This window comes from Mirounga angustirostris, unplaced genomic scaffold (assembly GCF_029215605.1).
Source record: "Mirounga angustirostris isolate CCGP_5_RB_7025 unplaced genomic scaffold, mMirAng1.0.hap1 SCAF_2, whole genome shotgun sequence".
NCBI classification, from domain to species: Eukaryota; Metazoa; Chordata; class Mammalia; order Carnivora; family Phocidae; genus Mirounga; species Mirounga angustirostris.
The window spans coordinates 80,878,219-80,902,705 of record NW_026991710.1 but is presented as its reverse complement, the minus strand read 5'-3'; the positions used below and the strand labels follow the sequence as shown (position 1 = coordinate 80,902,705).

Below are 24,487 nucleotides of genomic sequence, written 5' to 3'. Positions count from 1 at the left end.
CAGAAATACACATACCCATGTTGCTTGTTTTAGACACAGTGCTAGCTCTTCATTCTAGCAAGAAAAGGCCTGAAACAATCAAAACACAAACAGGTGGGCTCTTGCACACATATTAGGAGAGAACTAAGTCTTCTCACTCGGGGTATGTATGCTCCCTGGAAGAAAGCTACTCTCACAATTGCTTCATTCTTCCTTTTCTTAACTGTCTAAAAGTAGAGAGTCTAATGGCAGACTCACTGTGGTCCTGAGGATAGATCCATTTCTAGTTTAGGCCAATTGTCCAGTTAGTTTGCCATGATATTATCAAGGCCAAGGTTGCAGAGTCTGATTCTCCACCAAGATCCGTCAACTTCAGGAAGAGAAAACTTTAGAAATGTCTAAGCACTCTCCCCACAAGTGCTCACCCTCTTCCTAGTCGGTGCTTATAACACGGAATCAGGAAAGAACCTCCTAACTCTTGCTAGAAAATCGATTCCATGTGTGCACCTTACAGAGGGCAACACTCATCTTGCTACCTCGTGTATCATCATTCTTCTCCTGTCTCCTGAGGCCTCTATGTATATTACTACTGGATATCACTATGGCCCCAGTGTAGGAGTGGTTACCGAAGTCATTTCTGGACTTTGCTATTTATCACATCTTCAAACATTAACGGGGGAAAAGGGAAGACCAAATGTGACTGAGATTCTACGACTGTAGTCATTACTACGTTAACATAGGGTTGTTCAGAGCTGTTCATAAGTGCCAAGGTGGATGGATTAAATTTTTTCCCTGTTCTATTTCTTTTGGAAAGTTTGCCTTCATTAGGAGGGTGGTGAGGATGTTTGCATGGGTAAAGAGTGTGTATGTATCAGTGCGAATTTTGAAATTTATTAACATGACTAGTAGTCATTTCAGTATTAGTATTTTGCATGGAGTCTTCAGGAGTCAAGGTGGGGAGGGTGGTGTGTAGTGAAAACAGAAAGTATTTCTAACATATGGGGCTTTTAACTCCTAAAGTAAGTTCCGTAAATTTTGATTTTGTCAAGCGTTTTTCAGCTTGTCAGGTTCTTTATCTATTATGCCCATTATGGTTCTTGAACAGTCATGACGAAGGACACCACTCATAGCCTCAGTTACTCGTGTGTGGATAATGCTAGAACCTTCCCTACCTTTAAGACGCATGTGACCACATGAACAGATTCGCTGTATGGGTTCACCTTGACCCCTGAATTTAGTTTCTCCTTTAGGACCATGCAGGATTTTATATTGCCTGATTTGCTGAATATGCCTTCTGTGAGAGGCCCTTTTTGATTAATAAAGGAAAGCATATCCTGTAGGAAGAAAAGACAAGTATATGGCATCTCGTATCCACAAAGGCAGAGCACAAGCTTGCCTCCATTTTGAAAGAGCACGGGAATGTAATGGTACACTGTTTAGAGTGGGAAGGACCAAAGTCAATTTAGATTGTTTTTTTTTTTTTTCAGTGTCTTTCTATATACTTTCGACCCATATATCCATTTTACAGTTATACACTGAAACATTTTAAACACTTCTTTTATTCAGATTTTCCTTTCCATTGTGTTTACACTTTTAAATCAAACTTCTCTGCTTTAAGGCCTTTGGGGAATCACCATCTGTTTCCTACTTTAGAATTTCTTTCTCATTATTCCCTACATAGATGCTCTATCCCAAGTATGGAAGTCTATTTAGGAAATACTCATTTCCCATTTGTTTATTTCTCTTTAAGTGACTGTATACTCCATTCCTACTTGTTCTATTTCCTTCCCTCTTTTAAAGTCAGGCTCAGAAACTCTCTTCTCCTTCTCTGATTACCCTTCCTTCTCATGAGTCTTTCATTGCCTTTTGCTCTATCTTCATGTCCTCTCTCTGCTGTGTAGAATCTTAATAAGGGCTGGACTCAGAGAATAAAATGGATCTGAAGTCTATTATGCTACTTATCTATTGTGGGAGCTGGGGCACATACATCCTGTACTGAGGCTTTTCTGATTCGGTTAGGCAGTGCGGAGGATGATAAAATTAGCTAGCCCCTAAATTTGCTGTGATGCAAGGACCTGGGGTAGTAGCTAGCAGGTAACATGCTAGCTAATATGATTCATTTCTTCATAGCTAGCAGAACGTTCCCCACATCCCATGCAGTGCTTGCAGAGACACCGAATACTCAGTGAATGTCCACACTGACAATTCACTACAGCAGTTTCAGATAACATAGGCCAAACTCTGTGGCTTTCGTTTGACATATTCTGTTAGGATTAACAGATTCCTATTTGCCAGAGGATGACTCTATGCTCGTGTCAGATGTTTGCAGTTGTTAGACAGAGTAGACTCCGCTGAAGGAGACTTGAGACTCATGTGAGTGCAGGAAGGCAATGAAGGGACAGTGTGAAGATGAGGTTGACCTTGAGAGACTCACATACACAGAGTCCATTTTGACTGTTCTGAACAGGCCTCGGTGGGTCTTTGTGGAAACAAGATACAAGTGGAATGCAGAATGACTTTTCCTGTTGTATTTGCCTCATGACTCTGCTGGACATAAGTCAGATTCTGTTCCTTGAAATAACACTAACAGAGCTTCTCAGCCAAAGCCAGGGGCTGTCTAGTGATTTCTCCATTTGGGGATAGATTTGGATGAGGACACGTGGCCTCTCAGAGTTTCCCCTCCTCAGGAGGGCTATAGAAGACCAAAAGGAGATGACCTACGAGAATTGGGAAGGGCAGCTTGTCTTTATAACACATATCCATGAGGGAAACTCCAAAGAGCTGTCCTGGCTTTGCGGAAGGTGGGGCTGTGCACTGGTTCTGCTGGCAAGTGCGGCAACCCCGACAAAAGGCCCTGGCTCTGAAAGAACGGCGTATCACAGTCTTCTGCCTGTAATCTAAGGAAGAAGTGAGATTAGTAGTAGTAGTTGTTGTTTAATACGCTGAACCTTCTTTTCCCTTTTTTTTTTTTTTTTTTTTACAAATTTTATTTATATTTTGACAGAGGGAGAGAGACAGCGAGAGAGGGAACACAAGCAGGGGGAGGGGGAGAGGGAGAAGCAGGTTTCCCTTGGAGCAGGGAGCCCGATACGGGGCTCGATCCCAGGACCCCAGGATCATGACCTGAGCTGAAGGCAGACGCTTAATGACTGAGCCACCCAGGCGCCACAGACTCATCTTAATTCCTGATGACTTGTATTTTCTAAAGATTTCCTCAAAGCAATGTGGTAAGCATCATAAAACCAAGAAATGTCAGAAATATGGAGGGATTGATGATACGTGTCTCCAGGTTCTGAATCGAAAGTCTACCTTCCAAGGTGGACTGCTGCCAGGTTGCTGTGATTAGCTAGGCTCAAATCATACTAGCTCTAGTCTCAGGGGCACTTCTCCTAGTCCCATTAAAGGCTTTTTTTTTGGATTCCATCCATCATCTTATTTAGTCTTTACCACAATTCTAAGATTTAGACATTATTTTTATCCACATTTTAGAGATGAATAAACTGATGCTGAGCTGGAATAACTGGCCAAAGATAATATAGCTGGTAAATTGGGGGCACAGGAATTTACACTCTGGAGAGGTTGTTTGACATCAAGTCAAGTCCTTTTTTCTCAATGATGCCAGTTCTTTTCAACCCGTTTCAAAGGGCACTGGAATCCTGTGGTGCCTCAAGAGCCCCTGAGCCAAAAGAGGAGGGAGGGGAAGAAAGGCCCCTTGCTCTGGCTTCAACCAGAGCCCATCTTATATACATAAATATATATATTATGATTATATATTTATATAGTGTAAGTATCTAATTATATATTATATATATATAACTACATACATATGCATGATGTTATATATATATAGAGAGAGAGAGAGAGCACCGATTTAGAATTTTGTCAGAAAAAATTCCCAAACACTGTAGCATACCATGATGAGTCCTAATGCCCTTATGATCTACACTAGAAAATTCTTGAAGTCAGAGACCGCATCTTATCCTTTCTTTGGTCTCACAACAGTGTGGAACCTCCCTTGACCTGTGAGCCAGCCTTCGGGAGAAGGAGCCCATGGAAATCCTTGCCCTGGCGATGCTCTGGGCTCCAGAACAGCTCTGTCTAAGCATCTCCCATGACCCCTGGCAACCTTGCTGTCTGTTTCTCACTAAAGCCAATTAAATTACTCCCGGTACCTGCAGCCTTCTCGCTGTTACCAAGACTCATTGAGTTCTCGCCCAAGAGGGAAGTGATGTCTTCTCCAAATATCCTGAGGCAATTTTCAATGAGAAATTGTACAAGACAAATCTGTAACACAAAAAGACAGGAATGGGGTGCTCTTTTCCATAGGGTATAGTTATAAATCAGATTTTGTATACAAACCATGGATCTAAGAAAAAATGTGAAGGACTTCTCAGAAAAATTCAGAGTTGATAAAAATATGTAGAAACCAGGGGCGCCTGGGAGGGTCAGTCGGTTAAGCGTCTGCGTTCGGCTCAGGTCATAATCCCAGGGTGCTGGGATCAGCCCTACATCGGGCTCCCAGCTCAGCGGGAAGCCTGCTTCTCCCTCTCCCACTCCCCCTGCTTGTGGTCCCTCTCTCGCTGTGTCTCTCTCAGTCAAGTAAATAAATAAAAGCTTAAAAAAAAAAAAAAAAACAGAAACACATAGAAACCAGAGTTCTCTCAGAAATAACTTAGAGTGATACTTTCCCGTGTACTTTGGGTACACATTTTAAAATACTGCTCATCCGTGGGCTAAAGTTATAATGCATGGCGTAGTTTAAGAGCTAACATTTTGGGATCAGTGGTTACGTCTTTAAGCCTAGGATAAATTTCGGGGCTCCACAGTTGGGCGTCTGACTCCTGGTTTCGGCGCAGATCACGATGTCATGGTAGTGAGATCCAACCCCACATGGAGCTAACATTGGGCTCCGTGTTCAGCGGGGAATCGCCTTGGGCTTCTCCCTCTCCCTCTCCCTCTTCTTCTGCCCCTGCCCCGCTCACGCTCTCTCTTTCCCTTTCTCAAATAAATACATATCAAAAAATAAATAAGACGAGGATAATATTCAAAGTAGCCTACCTTATTAAAGTTTACTTATTTTTGTTTTTAAATTTTATTTCCAGTTTTATTGAGTTGTAACTGATGTATACCATCTTATGAAACTTAATAAAGTATGAACAAAACCTAAGAAAACCATTTCTTAAATGAGGAAGTATCTTAAAGTTGGGAAGCAGAGATTTTGGTGGGGTTGTGAGGGAAAACCCACAGAGCTGGAGAGAAAACGTATCTGTCTGTCTAACTTCAGTCCCTTGTCACGCATGGCTTTGCCTCATACTGGCTCTCTCTGTGTGAGCTTGGGGAAGACCTGTCATCTTATTAGGATATTCTGGAATCTCTTGCTAGTTTCCGTATGCTGTAGCAGAAGTGTAATAGTAGCCGAGTACTTTTCCAGATGAGCCACAATTGGCAGAGGAAGGCCAATGTGTTTGGAGGCATGGGTGCTCATACTGCCCAAGCCACCTAAGATGTGCCAGTGATGACCAGAGGAGCTGCCTGTTGTCGCCATTGTGTAGTGAGGAAATCATGGCTTTGCCCAAAGATATGAGTCCCTCAGGGTTTAGGCTGAGAGTTAAACCTTGACTGGTGAAGCTCCAAAGCCCAGGTTCTTTTGTAGCATATCACATGACTCTTCTCTCTCTCATTTAGTCAGTATAGGTTTAGTCTCCTGGAGCGGGAAGAAGTGACTCGACCGCTCAGTTTTCCGTTTAACAACACCCCTTCCCAGACCCCACCAGAGTAGGATAAAGAACTCTGCCACTCCACAGGGGCCTAATGAAAATGTGCACTTCACAAAGTTCCATCTGTCAGAGTTACTACTGCACATGTCCGGGTCAAAGTAGGGATTCTACCCCCTGGGGGACAAAAATGAGAGCTCTCATTACCTTTTTTATCAAGTTGTCTTCCAATTCCAAGCTGCCGGAATAAGGTGGGTAAAGAACGCTTGGGGCTATACAAACGGATAAATTATAAGCTTTCATCTGATTGGATGAGGAATGTTGCTCAATGTTGTATAGCACTCCAAAAAGGTATCGCAAGAGAACAACATTTGCTCTTGGCAGCTGGGCTAAAAGCCTAAGGTCAGAAAAACACACTTTTAAATTAGGCAAGTGATTCCACTTAGGAGGTTGGAAAAACAGAGACAGGGAACAGGATATATCCTTGTATATCTAGCACACAACCCGCTGTAGCAGAGTTCCAGGCATGAATGTAGACAAAACTGGTGCACTGAATTCAGTTCCTGAGCCAGATAAACACTTCTCTGGTTAGTTAAATGTCTGACAGACTTTTAAGGTCATAGCCCTGGCAGCTGTTGCTCTTGATCTGTCTTGGACCAGGGAATTTTGTCTACCAGTTTCAAGGATCCAGAAGGTGTAAAACGGCCAAGGACTCCACACTAATAAGATCAGGAGAAGAACAATCATAGCCCTAAAGCGTGCCTCTATTCTGAAGCTGGCCCCCATGGGTGTGAAGAATTGAAACTCTTTGGCGTTGGTCATGATTATAGTGTGCAAAGCTGCAAAACGTAAGCCAATGTTTTCCTGATAGTATGTTGGGTGTATTTTGGAGATGTGACCAGAGTAGAGTAATTAGTGCATCGTTACCTCTGGGCTGCAGTTATCATCGCCTCTTTGTTGCCTTCATCAATAACACCGAGCCATTCGTCATAGAGATCAGATAAAAATATACTTCCCGGGATATTTTCAAGAAAGTCCTTAGGGAGATAAAAAAATATGTGTATATATTATAGAAAATATGTATTGGAAATATTCCAGAGAAAATATGTAGTTAAAAAATTCAGTTCAGCCCCCACTTCCTTCACAGATACCCAAACTGCGACCCACACGGAGCTCGGCTCTGACTCTCCATTGACTTGCACACGCAGGAGCAGGTGCTTGGATTTTCTCCCGCTAAAACTTAGAGGCATAAAAGCAGAGCGTAGGCTGTGGTGGAAATGAAGATAAAGCTCCCTTCTATCATCTGGAACTTATTTTTTGTGTGTGCTTTTTTTGCAAAGTACCACAAACTGACAGGATCTGGCTATATATAGACCATCGTAAATCCTATTAGCTTCTTGGACAGAAATACACATACCATGTTGCTTGTTTTAGACACAGTGGTAGCTCTTCATTCTAGCAAGAAAAGGCCTGAAACAATCAAAACACAAACAGGTGTGCTCTTGCACACATATTAGGAAAGAACTAGGTCTTCTCACTCGGGGTATGTGTGCTCCCTGGAAGAAAGCTACTCTCAAATTGCTTCATTCTTCCTTTTCTTAACTGTCTAATAGTCGAGAGTCTAATGGCAGACTCACTGTGGTCCTGAGGATAGTTCCATTTCTAGTTTAGGCCAATTGTCCAGTTAGTTTGCCATGATATTATCAAGGCCAAGGTTGCAGAGTCTGATTCTCCACCAAGATCCGTCAACTTCAGGAAGAGAAAACTTTAGAAATGTCTAAGCACTCTCCCCCAAGTGCTCACCCTCTTCCTAGTCGGTGCTTATAACACGGAATCAGGAAAGAACCTCCTAAATCTTGCTAGAAAATCGATTCCATGTGTGCACCTTACAGAGGGCAACACTCATCTTGCTACCTCGTGTATCATCATTCTTCTCCTGTCTCCTGAGGCCTATATGTATATTACTACTGGATATCACTATGGCCCCAGTGTAGGAGTGGTTACCGAAGTCATTTCTGGACTTTGCTATTCATCACATCTTCGAACATTAACGGGGGACAAGGGAAGACCAAATGTGACTGAGAGTCTAAGACTGTAGTCATTACTACGTTAACATAGGGTTGTTCAGAGCTGTTCATAAGTGCCAAGGTGGATGGATTAAATTCTTTCCCTGTTCTATTTCTTTTGGAAAGTTTGCCTTCATTAGGAGGGTGGTGAGGATGTTTGCATGGGTAAACAGTGTGTACGTATCGGTGCAAATTTTGAAATTTATTGTCATGACTAGTAGTCATTTCATTATTAGTATTTTGCATGGAGTCTTCAGGAGTGAAGGTGGGGAGGGCGGTGTGTAGTGAAAACAGAAAGTATTTCTAACACATGGGGCTTTTAACTCCTAAAGGAGCTTCCTTAAATTTTGATTTTGTCAAGCATTTTTCAGCTTGTCAGGTTCTTAATCTATTATGCCCATTACGGTACTTGAGCAGTCATGATGAAGGACACCATTCATAGCTTCAGTTACACATATGTGGATAATGCTAGAATCTTCCCTACCTTTAAGACGGATGCGACCACATGAACAGATTCGCTGTACGGGTTCAGTTTGACCCCAGAATTTAGTTTTTTCTTTAGGACTCTGCAGGATTTTATATTGACTGATTTGCTGAAGACGCCTTCTGTGAGTGGCCCTTTTTGATTAATAAAGGAAAGCATATCCTGTAGGAAGAAAAGAAAAGTATATGGCATCTCATATCCACAAAAGCAGAGCACAAGCTTGCCTCCATTTTGAAAGAGCACGGGAATGTAATGGTACACTGTTTTAGAGTGGGAAGGACCAAAGTCAATTTAGATTGTTTTTTTTTTTTTCAGTGTCTTTCTATATAATTTCGACCCAAATATCCATTTTACAGTCATACACTGAAACATTTTAAACACTTCTTTTATTCAGATTTTCCTTTCCATTGAGTTTCCACTTTTAAATCAAACTTCTCCGCTTCAAGGATTTTGGGGAATCACCATCTGTTTCCTACTTTAGCATTTCTGTCTCATTATTCCCTACATAGATGCTCCTTCCCAAGAATGGAAGTCTATTTAGGAAATACTCATTTCCCATTTGTTTATTTCTCTTTAAGTGACTGTATACTCCTTTCCTACTTGTTCTATTTCCTTCCCTCTTTTAAAGTCAGGCTCAGGAACTCTCTTCTCCTTCTCTGATTACCCTCCCTTCTCATGAGTCTTTCATTGTCTTTTGCTGTATCTTCATGTCCTCTCCCTGCTGTGTAGAAACTTAATAAGGGCTGGACTCAGGGAATCCAACGGATCTGAAGTCTATTATGCTATTTATCTATTGTGTGAACTGGGGCACATACATCCTGTACTGAGGCTTTTCTGATTCGGTTAGGCAGTGCGGAGGATGATAATCCTAGCTAGCCCCTAAATTTGCTGTGATGCAAGGACCTGGGGTAGTAGCTAGCAGGTAACATGCTAGCTAAGATGCTACTTTTCTTCATAGCTAGCAGAATGTTCCCTACATCCCGTACAATGCTTGCAGAGACACAGAATACTCAGTGAAGGTCCACACTGACAATTCACTACAGCAGTTTGAGATAACACAGGCCAAACTCTGTGGCTTTCATTTGACATACTCTGTTAGGATTAACAGATTCCTATTTACCAGAGGATGAGTCTATGCTCGTGTCAGATGTTTGCAGTTGTTGGACTGAGTAGGCTCCGCTGAAGGAGACTTGAGACTCATGTGAGTGCAGGAAGGCAATGAAGGGAGAGTGTAAAGATGAGGTGGACTCTCAGAGACTCACATACACAGAGTCCATTTTGACTGATCTGAACAGGCCTCGGTGGGTCTTTGTGGAAACAAGATACAAGTGGAATGGACAAGAATGTCTTTTCCTTTTGTATTTGCCTCATGACTCTGCTGGACCTAAGTCAGAATCTGTTCGTTGAAATAACAGTAACAGAGCTTCTCAGCCAAAGCCAGGGGCTGTCTAATGACTTCTCCATTTGGGGATAGATTTGGATGAGGACACGTGGCCTCTCAGAGTTTCCCCTCCTCAGGAGGGCTATAGAAGACCAAAAGGAGATGACCTACCAGAATTGGAAAGGGCAGCTTGTCTTTATCACACATATCCATGAGGGAAACTCCAAAGAGCTGTCCTGGCTTTGCGGAAGGTGGGGCTGTGCACTGGTTGTGCTGGTAAGTTCTGGAGCCCCACCAAAAGGCCCTGGCTCTGAAATAATGGCGTGTCACAGTCTTCTGCCCGTAATCTAAGGAAGAAGTGAGGATAGTAGTAGTAGTTGTTGTTTAATACGCTGAACCTTCTTTTTCCTTTTTTTTTTTTTTTTTTACAAATTTTATTTATATTTTGACAGAGAGAGAGAGACAGCGAGAGAGGGAACACTAGCAGGGGGAGGGGGAGAGGGAGAAGCAGGCTTCCCTCGGAGCAGGGAGCCCGATGCGAGGCTTGATCCCAGGACCCCGGCATCATGACCTGAGCTGAAGCCGGACGCTTCACGACTGAGCCACTCATGTGTCCCAGACTCATCTTAATTCCTGATGACTTGTATTTTCCTAAAGATTTCCTCAAAGCAATGTGGTAAGCATCATAAAGCCAGGAGATGTCAGAAATATGGAGGGATTGATGATACGTGTCTCCAGCTTCTGAATCGAAAGTCTACCTTCTAAGGTGGACTGCTGCCAGGTAGCTGTGATTAGCTAGGCTCAAATCATACTAACTCTGGTCTCAGGAGCACTTCTCCTAGTCCTATTAATGGCTTTTTTTGGATTACATCCATCATCTTATTTAGTCTTTACCACAATTCTAAGATTGAGACATCATTTTTATCCACATTTTAGAGATGAATAAACTGATGCTGAGCTGGAATAACTGGCCAAAGATAATATAGCTGGTAAATTGGGGCAGAGGAATTTACACTCTGGAGAGGTAGTTTGACATCAAGTCAAGTCCTTTTTTCTCAATGATGCCAGTTCTTTTGAACCCGTTTCAAAGGGCACTGGAATCCTGTGGTGCCGCAAGAGCCCCTGAGCCAAAAGAGGAGGGAGTGGAAGAAAGGCCCCTTGCTCTGGCTTCAACCCGAGCACATTTTGTATACATAAATATATATATTATGATTATATATTTATATAGTATAAGTATCTAATTATATATATTATATATATAACTACATATATATGTATGATGTTATACCCATTTGGAATTTTGTTAGAAAAAATTCCCAAACACTGTAGAATACCATGATGAGTCCTAATGCCCTTATGATCTACACTAGAAACTTCTTGAAGTCAGAGACATCATCTTATTCTTTCTTTGGTCTCACAACAGTGTGGAACCTCCCTTGACCTGTGAGCCAGCCTTCGGAAGAAGGAGCACATGGAAATCCTTGCCCTGGCGATGCTCTGGGCTCCAGAACAGCGCTGTCTAAGCATCTCCCATGACCCCTAGCAACCTTGCTGTCTGCTCCTCACTACAGCCAATTAAATTGCTCCCGGTACCTGCGGCCTTCTCGCTGTTGCCATGACTCATTGAGTTCTCACCCAAGAGGGAAGTGATGTCTTCTCCAAATATCCTGAGGCAATTTTCAATGAGAAATTGTACAAGACAAATCTGTAACACAAAAAGACAGGAATGGGGTGCTCTTTTCCATAGGGCATAGTTATAAATCATATTTTGTATACAGACCTTGGATCTAAGAAAAAATGGGAAGGACTTCTCAGAAAAATTCAGAGTTGATAAAAATATGTAGAAACCAGGGGCGCCTGGGTGGCTCAGTCGGTTAAGCATCTGCACTCGGCTCAGGTCGTAATTCCAGGGTGCTGGGATCAGCCATACATCGGGCTCCCTGCACAGTGGGAAGCCTGCTTCTCCCTCTCCCACTCCCCCTGCTTGTGTTTTCTCTCTCGCTGTGTCTCTCTAGGTCAAGTAAATAAAAGCTTAAAAAAAACCCAAAAAAACCCAAAAACACATAGAAACCAGAATTCTCTCAGAAATAACTTAGAAAGAGTGATACTTTCCCGTGTACTTTGGGTACACATTTTAAAATACTGCTCATCCGTGGGCTAAAGTTATAATGCGTGGCGTAGTTTAAGAGCTAACAGTTTGGGATCAGCGGTTACGTCTTTAAGCCTAGGATAAATTTCGGGGCTCCACAGTTGGGCGTCTGACTCTTGGTTTCGGCGCAGATCACGATGTCATGGTGGTGAGATCCAGCCCCACATGGAGCCAACTTTGGGCTCCGTGCTCAGCGGGGAATCGGCTTGGGCTTCTCCCTCTCCCTCTCCCTCTCCCTCTCCCTCTCCCTCTTCTTCTGCCCCTGCCGCGCTCACGCTCTCTCTTTCCCTTTCTCAAAAAATACGTATCAAAAAATAAATAAAACTAGGATAATATTCAAAGTAGCCTACCTTATTAAAGTTTACTTATTTTTTGTTTTTAAATTTTGTTTCCAGTTTTATTGAGTTGTAACTGATGTATACCATCTTATGAAACTTAATAAAGTATGAACAAAAACTTAAGAAAATCATTTCTTAAATGAGGAAGTATCTTAAAGTTGGGAAGCAGAGATTTTGGTGGGGTTGTGAGGGAAAACCCACAGAGCTGGAGAGAAAACGTATCTGTCTGTCTAACTTCAGTCCCTTCTCACGCATGGCTTTGCTTCATACTGGCTCTCTCTGTGTGAGCTTGGGGAAGACCTGTCATCTTATTAGGATATTCTGGAATCTCTTGCTACTTTCCGTATGATGTAGCAGAAGTGAAATAGTAGCCGAGTACTTTTCTAGATGAGCCACAATTGGCAGAGGACGGCCAATGTGTTTGGAGACATGGGTGCTCATATTGCCCAAGCCACCTTAGGATGTGCCAGTGATGACCAGAGGAGCTGCCTGTTGTCGCCATTGTGTAGTGAGGAAACCATGGCTTTGCCCAAAGATATGAGTCCCTCAGGGATTAGGCTGAGAGTTAAACCTTGACTGGTGAAGCTCCAAAGCCCAGGTTCTTTTCTATCGTATCACATGACTCTTCTCTCTCTTGTTTAGTCAGTCTAGGTTTAGTCTCCTGGAGCGGGAAGAAGTGACTCGACCGCTCTGAGTTTTCCGTTTAACAACACCCCTTCCCAGACCCCACCAGAGTAGGATAAAGAACTCTGCCACTCCACAGGGGCCTAATGAAAACGTGCAGTTCACAAAGTTCCATCTGTCAGAGTTACTACTGCACATGTCCGGGTCAAAGTAGGGATTCTACCCCCCGGGGACAAAAATGAGAGCTCTCATTACCTTTTTTATCAAGTTGTCTTCCAATTCCAAGCTGTCGGAATCAGGTGGGTAAAGAACACTTGGGGCTATACAAACGGATAAATTATAAGCTTTCATCTGATTGGATGAGGAATGTTGCTCAATGTTGTATAGCACTCCAAAAAGGTATCGCAAGAGAACAACATTTGCTCTTGGCAGCTGGGCTAAAAGCCTAAGGTCAGAAAAACACACTTTTAAGTTAGGCAAGTGATTCCACTTAGGAGGTTGGAAAAACAGAGACAGGGAACAGGATACATCCTTGTATATCTAGCACACAACCCGCTGTAGCAGAGTTCCAGGCATGAATGTAGACAAAATTGGTGCACTGAATTCAGTTCCTGAGCCAGATAAACACTTCTCTGGTTAGTTAAATATCTGACAGACTTTTAAGGTCATAGCCCTGGCAGTTGTTGCTCTTGATCTGTCTTGGACCAGGGAATTTTGTCTACCAGTTTCAAGGATCCAGAAGGTGTAAAACGGCCAAGGACTCCACACTAATAAGATCAGGAGAAGAACAATCATAGCCCTAAAGTGTGCTTCTATTGTGAAGCTGGCCCCCATGGGCGTGAAGAATTGAAACTCTTTGGCGTTGGTCATGATTATAGTGTGCAAAGCTGCAAAACGTAAGCCAATGTTTTCCTGATAGTATGTTGGCTGTATTTTGGAGATGTGACCAGAGTAGAGTAATTATTGGATCGTTACCTCTGGGCTGCAGTTATCATCGCCTCTTTGTTGCCTTCATCAATAACACCGAGCCATTCGTCATAGAGATCAGATAAAAATATACTTCCCGGGATATTTTCAAGAAAGTCCTTAGGGAGATAAAAAAATATGTGTATATATTATAGAAAATATGTATTGGAAATATTCCAGAGAAAATATGTAGTTAAAAAAATCAGTTCAGCCCCCACTTCCTTTACAGATACCCAAACTGAGACCCACACGGAGCTCGGCTCTGACTCTCCATTGACTTGCACACGCAGGAGCAGGTGCTTGGATTTTCTCCCGCTAAAACTTAGAGGCATAAAAGCAGAGCGTACGCTGTGGTGGAAATGAAGATAAAGCTCCCTTCTATCATCTGGAACTTATTTTTTGTGTGTGCTTTTTTTGCAAAGTACCACAAACTGACAGGGTCTGGCTATAGACCATCCTAAATCCTATTAGCTTCTTGGACAGAAATACACATACCCATGTTGCTTGTTTTAGACACAGTGCTAGCTCTTCATTCTAGCAAGAAAAGGGCTGAAAGAATCAAAACACAAACAGGTGTGCTCTTGCACACATATTAGGAAAGAACTAGGTCTTCTCACTCGGGGTATGTGTGCTCCCTGGAAGAAAGCTACTCTCAAATTGCTTCATTCTTCCTTTTCTTAACTGTCTAAAAGTCGAGAGTCTAATGGCAGACTCACTGTGGTCCTGAGGATAGATCCATTTCTAGTTTAGGCCAATTGTCCAGGTATTTTGCCATGATATTATCAAGGCCAAGGTTGCAGAGTCTGATTCTCCACCAAGATCCATCAACTTCAGGAAGAGAAAACTTTAGAAATGTCTAAGCACTCTCCCCCAAGTGCTCACCCTCTTCCTAGTCGGTCCTTATAACACGGAATCAGGAAAGAACCTCCTAAGTCTTGCTAGAAAATTGATTCCATGTGTGCACCTTACAGAGGGCAACACTCATCTTGCTACCTCGTGTATCATCATTCTTCTCCTGTCTCCTGATGCCTATATGTATATTACTACTGGATATCACTATGGCCCCAGTGTAGAAGTGGTTACCGAAGTCATTTCTGGACTTTGCTATTCATCACATCTTCGAACATTAACGGGGGACAAGGGAAGACCAAATGTGACTGAGAGTCTAAGACTGTAGTCATTACTACGTTAACATAGGGTTGTTCAGAGCTGTTCATAAGTGCCAAGGTGGATGGATTAAATTCTTTCCCTGTTCTATTTCTTTTGGAAAGTTTGCCTTCATTAGGAGGGTGGTGAGGATGTTTGCATGGGTAAACAGTGTGTACGTATCGGTGCAAATTTTGAAATTTATTGTCATGACTAGTAGTCATTTCATTATTAGTATTTTGCATGGAGTCTTCAGGAGTGAAGGTGGGGAGGGCGGTGTGTAGTGAAAACAGAAAGTATTTCTAACACATGGGGCTTTTAACTCCTAAAGGAGCTTCCTTAAATATTGATTTTGTCAAGCATTTTTCAGCTTGTCAGGTTCTTAATCTATTATGCCCATTACGGTTCTTGAGCAGTCATGATGAAGGACACCATTCATAGCTTCAGTTACACATATGTGGATAATGCTAGAACCTTCCCTACCTTTAAGACGGATGCGACCACATGAACAGATTCGCTATACGGGTTCAGTTTGACCCCAGAATTTAGTTTTTTCTTTAGGACTCTGCAGGATTTTATATTGACTGATTTGCGGAAGACGCCTTCTGTGAGTGGCCCTTTTTGATTAATAAAGGAAAGCATATCCTGTAGGAAGAAAAGAAAAGTATATGGCATCTCATATCCACAAACGCAGAGCACAAGCTTGCCTCCATTTTGAAAGAGCACGGGAATGTAATGGTACACTGTTTTAGAGTGGGAAGGACCAAAGTCAATTTAGATTGTTTTTTTTTTTTCAGTGTCTTTCTGTATAATTTTGACCCAAATATCCATTTTACAGTCATACACTGAAACATTTTAAACACTTCTTTTATTCAGATTTTCCTTTCCATTGAGTTTCCACTTTTAAATCAAACTTCTCCGCTTCAAGGATTTTGGGGAATCACCATCTGTTTCCTACTTTAGCATTTCTTTCTCATTATTCCCTACATAGATGCTCCTTCCCAAGTATGGAAGTCTATTTAGGAAATACTCATTTCCCATTTGTTTATTTCTCTTTAAGTGACTGTATACTCCTTTCCTACTTGTTCTATTTTCTTCCCTCTTTTAAAGTCAGGCTCAGAAACTCTCTTCTCCTTCTCTGATTACCCTTCCTTCTCATGAGTCTTTCATTGTCTTTTGCTGTATCTTCATGTCCTCTCCCTGCTGTGTAGAAACTTAATAAGGGGTGGACTCAGGGAATCCAACGGATCTGAAGTCTATTATTCTTTTTATCTATTGTGTGAACTGGGGCACATACATCCTGTACTGAGGTTTTTCTGATTCGGTTTGGCAGTGCAGAGGATGATAATCCTAGCTAGCCCCTAAATTTGCTGTGATGCAAGGACCTGGGGTAGTAGCTAGCAGGTAACATCCTAGCTAAGATGATACATTTCTTCATAGCTAGCAGAATGTTCCCTACATCCCGTACAATGCTTGCAGAGACACCGAATACTCAGTGAAGGTCCACACTGACAATTCACTACAGCAGTTTGAGATAACACAGGCCAAACTCTGTGGCTTTCATTTGACATACTCTGTTAGGATTAACAGATTCCTATTTGCCAGAGGATGAGTCTATGCTCGTGTCAGATGTTTGCAGTTGTTAGACTGAGTAGACTCCGCTGAAGGAGACTTGAGACTCATGTGAGTGCAGGAAGGCAATGAAGGGAGAGTGTAAAGATGAGGTGGACTCTCAGAGACTCACATACACAGAGTCCATTTTGACTGATCTGAACAGGCCTCGGTGGGTCTTTGTGGAAACAAGATACAAGTGGAATGGAGAAGAATGTCTTTTCCTGTTGTATTTGCCTCATGACTCTGCTGGACCTAAGTCAGATTCTGTTCCTTGAAATAACAGTAACAGAGCTTCTCAGCCAAAGCCAGGGGCTGTCTAATGACTTCTCCATTTGGGGATAGATTTGGATGAGGACATGTGGCCTCTCAGAGTTTCCTCTCCTCAGGAGGGCTATAGAAGAACAAAAGGAGATGACCTACCAGAATTGGAAAGGGCAGCTTGTCTTTATAACACATATCCATGAGGGAAACTCCAAAGAGCTGTCCTGGCTTTGCGGAAGGTGGGGATGTGCACTGATTGTGCTGGAAAGTTCTGGTGCCCCACCAAAAGGCCCTGGCTCTGAAATAACGGCTTTTCACAGTCTTCTTCCCGTAATCTAAGGAAGAAGTGAGATTAGTAGTAGTAGTTGTTGTTTAATACGCTGAACCTTCTTTTTCCTTTTTTTTTTTTTTTACAGATTTTATTTATATTTTGACAGAGAGAGAGAGACAGCGAGAGAGGGAACACTAGCAGGGGGAGGGGGAGAGGGAGAAGCAGGCTTCCCTCGGAGCAGGGAGCCCGATGCGGGGCTTGATCCCAGGATCCCGGGATCATGACCTGAGCTGAAGCTGGACGCTTAACGACTGAGCAACTCATGTGCCCCAGACTCATCTTAATTCCTGATGACTTGTATTTTTCTAAAGATTTCCTCAAAGCAATGTGGTAAGCATCATAAAACCAAGAAATGTCAGAAATATGGAGGGATTGATGATACGTGTCTCCAGGTTCTGAATCGAAAGTCTACCTTCTAAGGTGGACTGCTGCCAGGTAGCTGTGATTAGCTAGGCTCAAATCATACTACCTCTGGTCTCAGGAGCACTTCTCCTAGGCCTATTAATGGCTTTTTTGGGATTACATCCATCATCTTATTTAGTCTTTACCACAATTCTAAGATTGAGACATCATTTTTATCCACATTTTAGAGATGAATAAACTGATGCTGAGCTGGAATAACTGGCCAAAGATAATATAGCTGGTAAATTAGGGCAGAGGAATTTACACTCTGGAGAGGTAGTTTGACATCAAGTCAAGTCCTTTTTTCTCAATGATGCCAGTTCTTTTGAACCCGTTTCAAAGGGCACTGGAATCCTGTGGTGCCGCAAGAGCCCCTGAGCCAAAAGAGGAGGGAGTGGAAGAAAGGCCCCTTGCTCTGGCTTCAACCCGAGCACATCTTGTATACATAAATATATATATTATTATATATTTATATACTATAAGTATCTAATTATATATTATATATATGTAACTACATATATATGTATGATGTTATACCCATTTGGAATTTTGATAGAAAAAATTCCCAAACACTGTACCATACCATGATGAGTCCTAATGCCCTTATGATCTACACTAGAAACTTCTTGAAGTCAGAGACATCATCTTATTCTTTCTTTGGTCTCACAACAGTGTGGAACTTCCCTTGACCTGTGAGCCAGCCTTCGGAAGAAGGAGCACATGGAAATCCTTGCCCTGGCGATGCTCTGGGCTCCAGAACAGCTCTGTCTAAGCATCTCCCATGACCCCTGGCAACCTTGCTGTCTGTTTCTCACTAAAGCCAATTAAATTACGCCCGGTACCTGCGGCCTTCTCGCTGTTACCATGACTCATTGAGTTCTCACCCAAGAGGGAAGTGATGTCTTCTCCAAATATCCTGAGGCAATTTTCAATGAGAAATTGTACAAGACAAATCTGTAACACAAAAAGACAGGAATGGGGTGCTCTTTTCCATAGGGCATAGTTATAAATCATATTTTGTATACAGACCTTGGATCTAAGAAAAAATGGGAAGGACTTCTCAGAAAAATTCAGAGTTGATAAAAATATGTAGAAACCAGGGGCGCCTGGGTGGCTCAGTCGGTTAAGCATCTGCACTCGGCTCAGGTCGTAATTCCAGGGTGCTGGGATAAGCCATATATCGGGCTCCCTGCACAGTGGGAAGCCTGCTTCTCCCTCTCCCACTCCCCCAGCTTGTGTTTTCTCTCTCGCTGTGTCCCTCTCAGTCAAGTAAATAAAAGCTTAAAAAAAACCCAAAAAAACCCCAAAAACACATAGAAACCAGAGTTCTCTCAGAAGTAACTTAGAAGGAGTGATACTTTCCCGTGTACTTTGGGTATACATTTTAAAATACTGCTCATCCGTGGGCTAAAGTTATAATGCGTGGCCTAGTTTAAGAGCTAACAGTTTGGGATCAGCGGTTACGTCTTTAAGCCTAGGATAAATTTCGGGGCTCCACAGTTGGGCGTCTGACTCTTGGTTTCGGCGCAGATCACGATGTCATCGTGGTGAGATCCAGCCCCACATGGAGCCAACTTTGGGCTCCGTGCTCAGCGGGGAATCGGCTTGGGCTTCTCCCTCTCCCTCTCCCTCTCCCTCTCCCTCTTCTTCTGCCCCTGCCCCGCTCACGCTCTCTCTTTCCCTTTCTCAAATAAATACGTATCAAAAAATAAATAAAACTAGGATAATATTCAAAGTAGCCTACCTTATTAAAGTTTACTTATTTTTTGTTTTTAAATTTTGTTTCCAGTTTTATTGAGTTGTAACTGATGTTTACCATCTTCTGAAACTTAATAAAGTATGAACAAAAACTTAAGAAAACCATTTCTTAAATGAGGAAGCATCTTAAAGTTGGGAAGGAGAGATTTTGGTGGGGTTGTGAGGGAAAACCTACAGAGCTGGAGAGAAAACGTATCTGTCTGTCTAACTTCAGTCCCTTCTCACGCATGGCTTTGCCTCATACTGGCTCTCTCTGGGTGAGCTTGGGGAAGACCTGTTATCTTATTAGGATATTCTGGAATCTCTTGCTACTTTCCGTATGATGTAGCAGAAGTGAAATAGTAGCCGAGTACTTTTCTAGATGAGCCACAATTGGCAGAGGAAGGCCAATGTGTTTGGAGGCATGGGTGCTCATATTGCCCAAGCCACCTAGGATGTGCCAGTGATGACCAGAGGAGCTGCCTGTTGTCGCCATTGTGTAGTGAGGAAACCATGGCTTTGCCCAAAGATATGAGTCCCTCAGGGATTAGGCTGAGAGTTAAACCTTGACTGGTGAAGCTCCAAAGCCCAGGTTCTTTTCTATCGTATCACACGACTCTTCTCTCTCTCATTTAGTCAGTCTAGGTTTCGTCTCCTGGAGCGGGAAGAAGTGACTCGACCGCTCTGAGTTTTCCATTTAACAACACCCCTTCCCAGACCCAACCAGAGTAGGATAAAGAACTCTGCCACTCCACAGGGGCCTAATGAAAATGTGCACTTCACAAAGTTCCATCTGTCAGAGTTACTACTGTACATGTCCGGGTCAAAGTAGGGATTCTACCCCCCAGGGGACAAAAATGAGAGCTCTCATTACCTTTTTTATCAAGTTGTCTTCCAATTCCAAGCTGTCGGAATCAGGTGGGTAAAGAACGCTTGGGGCTATACAAACAGATAAATTATAAGCTGTCATCTGATTGGATGAGGAATGTTGCTCGATGTTGTATAGCACTCCAAAAAGGTATCGCAAGAGAACAACATTTGCTCTTGGCAGCTGGGCTAAAAGCCTAAGGTCAGGAAAACACACTTTTAAATTAGGCAAGTGATTCCACTTAGGAGGTTGGAAAAACAGAGACAGGGAACAGGATACATCCTTGTATATCTAGCACACAACCCGCTGTAGCAGAGTTCCAGGCATGAATGTAGACAAAATTGGTGCACTGAATTCAGTTCCTGAGCCAGATAAACACTTCTCTGGTTAGTTAAATGTCTGACAGACTTTTAAGGTCATAGCCCTGGCAATTGTTGCTCTTGATCTGTCTTAGACCAGGGAATTTTGTCTACTAGTTTCAAGGATCCAGAAGGTGTAAAACGGCCAAGGACTCCACACTAATAAGATCAGGAGAAGAACAATCATAGCCCTAAAGCGTGCCTCTATTCTGAAGCTGGCCCCCATGGGCGTGAAGAATTGAAACTCTTTGGCGTTGGTCATGATTATAGTGTGCAAAGCTGCAAAACGTAAGCCAATGTTTTCCTGATAGTATGTTGGGTGTATTTTGGAGATGTGACCAGAGTAGAGTAATTAGTGCATCGTTACCTCTGGGCTGCAGTTATCATCGCCTCTTTGTTGCCTTCATCAATAACACCGAGCCATTCGTCATAGAGATCAGATAAAAATATACTTCCCGGGATATTTTCAAGAAAGTCCTTAGGGAGATAAAAAAATATGTGTATATATTATAGAAAATATGTATTGGAAATATTCCAGAGAAAATATGTAGTTAAAAAATTCAGTTCAGCCCCCACTTCCTTTACAGATACCCAAACTGCGACCCACACGGAGCTCGGCTCTGACTCTCCATTGACTTGCACACGCAGGAGCAGGTGCTTGGATTTTCTCCCGCTAAAACTTAGAGGCATAAAAGCAGAGCTTAGGCTGTGGTGGAAATGAAGATAAAGCTCCCTTCTATCATCTGGAACTTATTTTTTGTGTGTGCTTTTTTTGCAAAGTACCACAAACTGACAGGGTCTGGCTATAGACCATCCTAAATCCTATTAGCTTCTTGGACAGAAATACACATACCATGTTGCTTGTTTTAGACACAGTGCTAGCTCTTCATTCTAGTAAGAAAAGGGCTGAAACAATCAAAACACAAACAGGTGGGCTCTTGCACACATATTAGGAAAGAACTAGGTCTTCTCACTCGGGGTAGGTGTGCTCCCTGGAAGAAAGCTACTCTCACAATGGCTTCATTCTTCCTTTTCTTAACTGTCTAAAAGTCGAGAGTCTAATGGCAGACTCACTGTGGTCCTGAGGATAGATCCATTTCTAGTATAGGCCAATTGTCCAGTTAGTTTGCCATGATATTATCAAGGCCAAGGTTGCAGAGTCTGATTCTCCACCAAGATCCGTCAACTTCAGGAAGAGAAAACTTTAGAAATGTCTAAGCACTCTCCCCACAAGTGCTCACCCTCTTCCTAGTCGGTGCTTATAACACGGAATCAGGAAAGAACCTCCTAACTCTTGCTAGAAAATCGATTCCATGTTTGCACCTTACAGAGGGCAACACTCATCTTCCTACCTAGTGTATCATCATTCTTCTCCTGTCTCTTGATGCCTTTACGTATATTATTACTGATATCACTATGGCCCCAGTGTAGGAGTGGTTACCTAAGTCATTTCTGGACTTGGCTATTTATCACATCTTCGAACATTAACGGGGGACAAGGGAAGACCAAATGTGACTGAGATTCTAAGACTGTAGTCATTACTACGTTAACATAGGGTTGTTCAGAGCTGTTCATAAGTGCCAAGGTGGATGGATTAAATTCTTTCCCTGTTCTATTTCTTTTGGAAAGTTTGCCTTCATTAGGAGGGTGGTGAGGATGTTTGCATGGGTAAACAGTGTGTACGTATTGGTGCGAATTTTGAAATTTATTATCATGACTAGTAGTCATTTCAGTATTAGTATTTTGCATGGAGTCTTCAGGAGTGAGGGTGGGGAGGGCGGTGTGTAGTGAAAACAGAAAGTATTTCTAACACATGGGGCTTTGAACTCCTAAAGTAGCTTCCTCAAATTTTGATTTTGTCAAGCATTTTTCAGCTTGTCAGGTTCTTAATCTATTATGCCCATCACGGTTCTTGAGCAGTCATGATGAAGGACACCATTCATAGCTTCAGTTACACATATGTGGATAATGCTAGAACCTTCCCTACCTTTAAGACGGATGCGACCACATGAACAGATTCGCTGTACGCGTTCAGTTTGACCCCAGAATTTAGTTTTTTCTTTAGGACTCTGCAGGATTTTATATTGACTGATTTGCTGAAGACGCCTTCTGTGAGTGGCCCTTTTTGATTAATAAAGGAAAGCATATCCTGTAGGAAGAAAAGAAAAGTACATGGCATCTCATATCCACAAACGCAGAGCACAAGCTTGCCTCCATTTTGAAAGAGCACGGGAATGTAATGGTACACTGTTTTAGAGTGGGAAGGGCCAAAGTCAATTTAGATTGTTTTTTTTTTCAGTGTCTTTCTATATAATTTCGACCCAAATATCCATTTTACAGTCATACACTAAAACATTTTAAACACTTCTTTTATTCAGATTTTCCTTTCCATTGAGTTTCCACTTTTAAATCAAACTTCTCCGCTTCAAGGATTTTGGGGAATCACCATCTGTTTCCTACTTTAGCATTTCTTTCTCATTATTCCCTACATAGATGCTCCTTCCCAAGTATGGAAGTCTATTTAGGAAATACTCATTTCCCATTTGTTTATTTCTCTTTAAGTGACTGTATACTCCTTTCCTACTTGTTCTATTTTCTTCCCTCTTTTAAAGTCAGGCTCAGAAACTCTCTTCTCCTTCTCTGATTACCCTTCCTTCTCATGAGTCTTTCATTGTCTTTTGCTGTATCTTCATGTCCTCTCCCTGCTGTGTAGAAACTTAATAAGGGGTGGACTCAGGGAATCCAACGGATCTGAAGTCTATTATGCTATTTATCTATTGTGTGACCTGGGGCACATACATCCTGTACTGATGCTTTTCTGATTCGTTTAGGCAGTGCGAAGGATGATAATCCTAGCTAGCCCCTAAATTTGCTGTGATGCAAGGACCTGGGGTAGTAGCTAGCAGGTAACATCCTAGCTAGGATGATACATTTCTTCATACCTAGCAGAACGTTCCCTACATCGCGTACAATGCTTGCAGAGACACTGAATACTCAGTGAAGGTCCACACTGACAATTCACTACAGCAGTTTGAGATAACACAGGCCAAACTCTGTGGCTTTCATTTGACATACTCTGTTAGGATTAACAGATTCCTATTTGCCAGAGGATGAGTCTATGCTCGTGTCAGATGTTTGCAGTTGTTAGACTGCGTAGACTCTGCTGAAGGAGACTTGAGACTCATGTGAGTGCAGGAAGGCAATGAAGGGGGAGTGTGAAGATGAGGTGGACTCTCAGAGACTCACAGACAGAGTCCATTTTGACTGATCTGAACAGGCCTCGGTGGGTCTTTGTGGAAACAAGATACAAGTGGAATGGAGAAGAATGTCTTTTCCTGTTCTATTTGCCTCATGACTCTGCTGGACCTAAGTCAGATTCTGTTCCTTGAAATAACAGTAACAGAGCTTCTCAGCCAAAGCCAGGGGCTGTCTAATGACTTCTCCATTTGGGGATAGATTTGGATGAGGACACGTGGCCTCTCAGAGTTTCCCCTCCTCAGGAGGGCTATAGAAGACCAAAAGGAGATGACCTACCAGAATTGGAAAGGGCAGCTTGTCTTTATAACACATATCCATGAGGGAAACTCCAAAGAGCTGTCCTGGCTTTGCGGAAGGTGGGGATGTGCACTGGTTGTGCTGGAAAGTTCTGGTGCCCCACCAAAAGGCCCTGGCTCTGAAATAACGGCTTTTCACAGTCTTCTTCCCGTAATCTAAGGAAGAAGTGAGATTAGTAGTAGTAGTTGTTGTTTAATACGCTGAACCTTCTTTTTCCTTTTTTTTTTTTTTACAGATTTTATTTATATTTTGACAGAGAGAGAGACAGCGAGAGAGGGAACACAAGCAGGGGGAGGGGGAGAGGGAGAAGCAGGCTTCCCTCGGAGCAGGGACACCGATGCGGGGCTCGATCCCAGGACCCCGGGATCATGACCTGAGCTGAAGGCAGACGCTTAACGACTGAGCCACCCAGGCGCCCCGGACTCATCTTAATTCCTGATGACTTGTATTTTCCAAAAGATTTCCTCAAAGTAATGTGGTAAGCATCATAAAACCAAGAAATGTCAGAAATAT

General features: G+C 42.6%; 1 protein-coding gene across 1 annotated transcript in view; it reads right to left on the bottom strand.

Moving 5' to 3' along the window:
* Window positions 1–24,487, bottom strand: part of LOC135363533 (uncharacterized) — a 217,677-nt gene that overhangs the window by 148,731 nt on the left and 44,459 nt on the right. The window contains exons 24-33 of the mRNA XM_064584015.1: window positions 23,954–24,129; window positions 22,407–22,568; window positions 20,787–20,896; window positions 20,067–20,256; window positions 18,298–18,409; window positions 16,882–17,057; window positions 15,331–15,492; window positions 13,711–13,820; window positions 12,991–13,180; window positions 11,218–11,329 (exon numbers count right to left, since the gene is read on the bottom strand). Coding sequence (XP_064440085.1) covers window positions 11,218–11,329; window positions 12,991–13,180; window positions 13,711–13,820; window positions 15,331–15,492; window positions 16,882–17,057; window positions 18,298–18,409; window positions 20,067–20,256; window positions 20,787–20,896; window positions 22,407–22,568; window positions 23,954–24,129 — 1,500 coding nt within the window. The remainder of the gene's footprint in view (window positions 1–11,217; window positions 11,330–12,990; window positions 13,181–13,710; window positions 13,821–15,330; window positions 15,493–16,881; window positions 17,058–18,297; window positions 18,410–20,066; window positions 20,257–20,786; window positions 20,897–22,406; window positions 22,569–23,953; window positions 24,130–24,487) is intronic.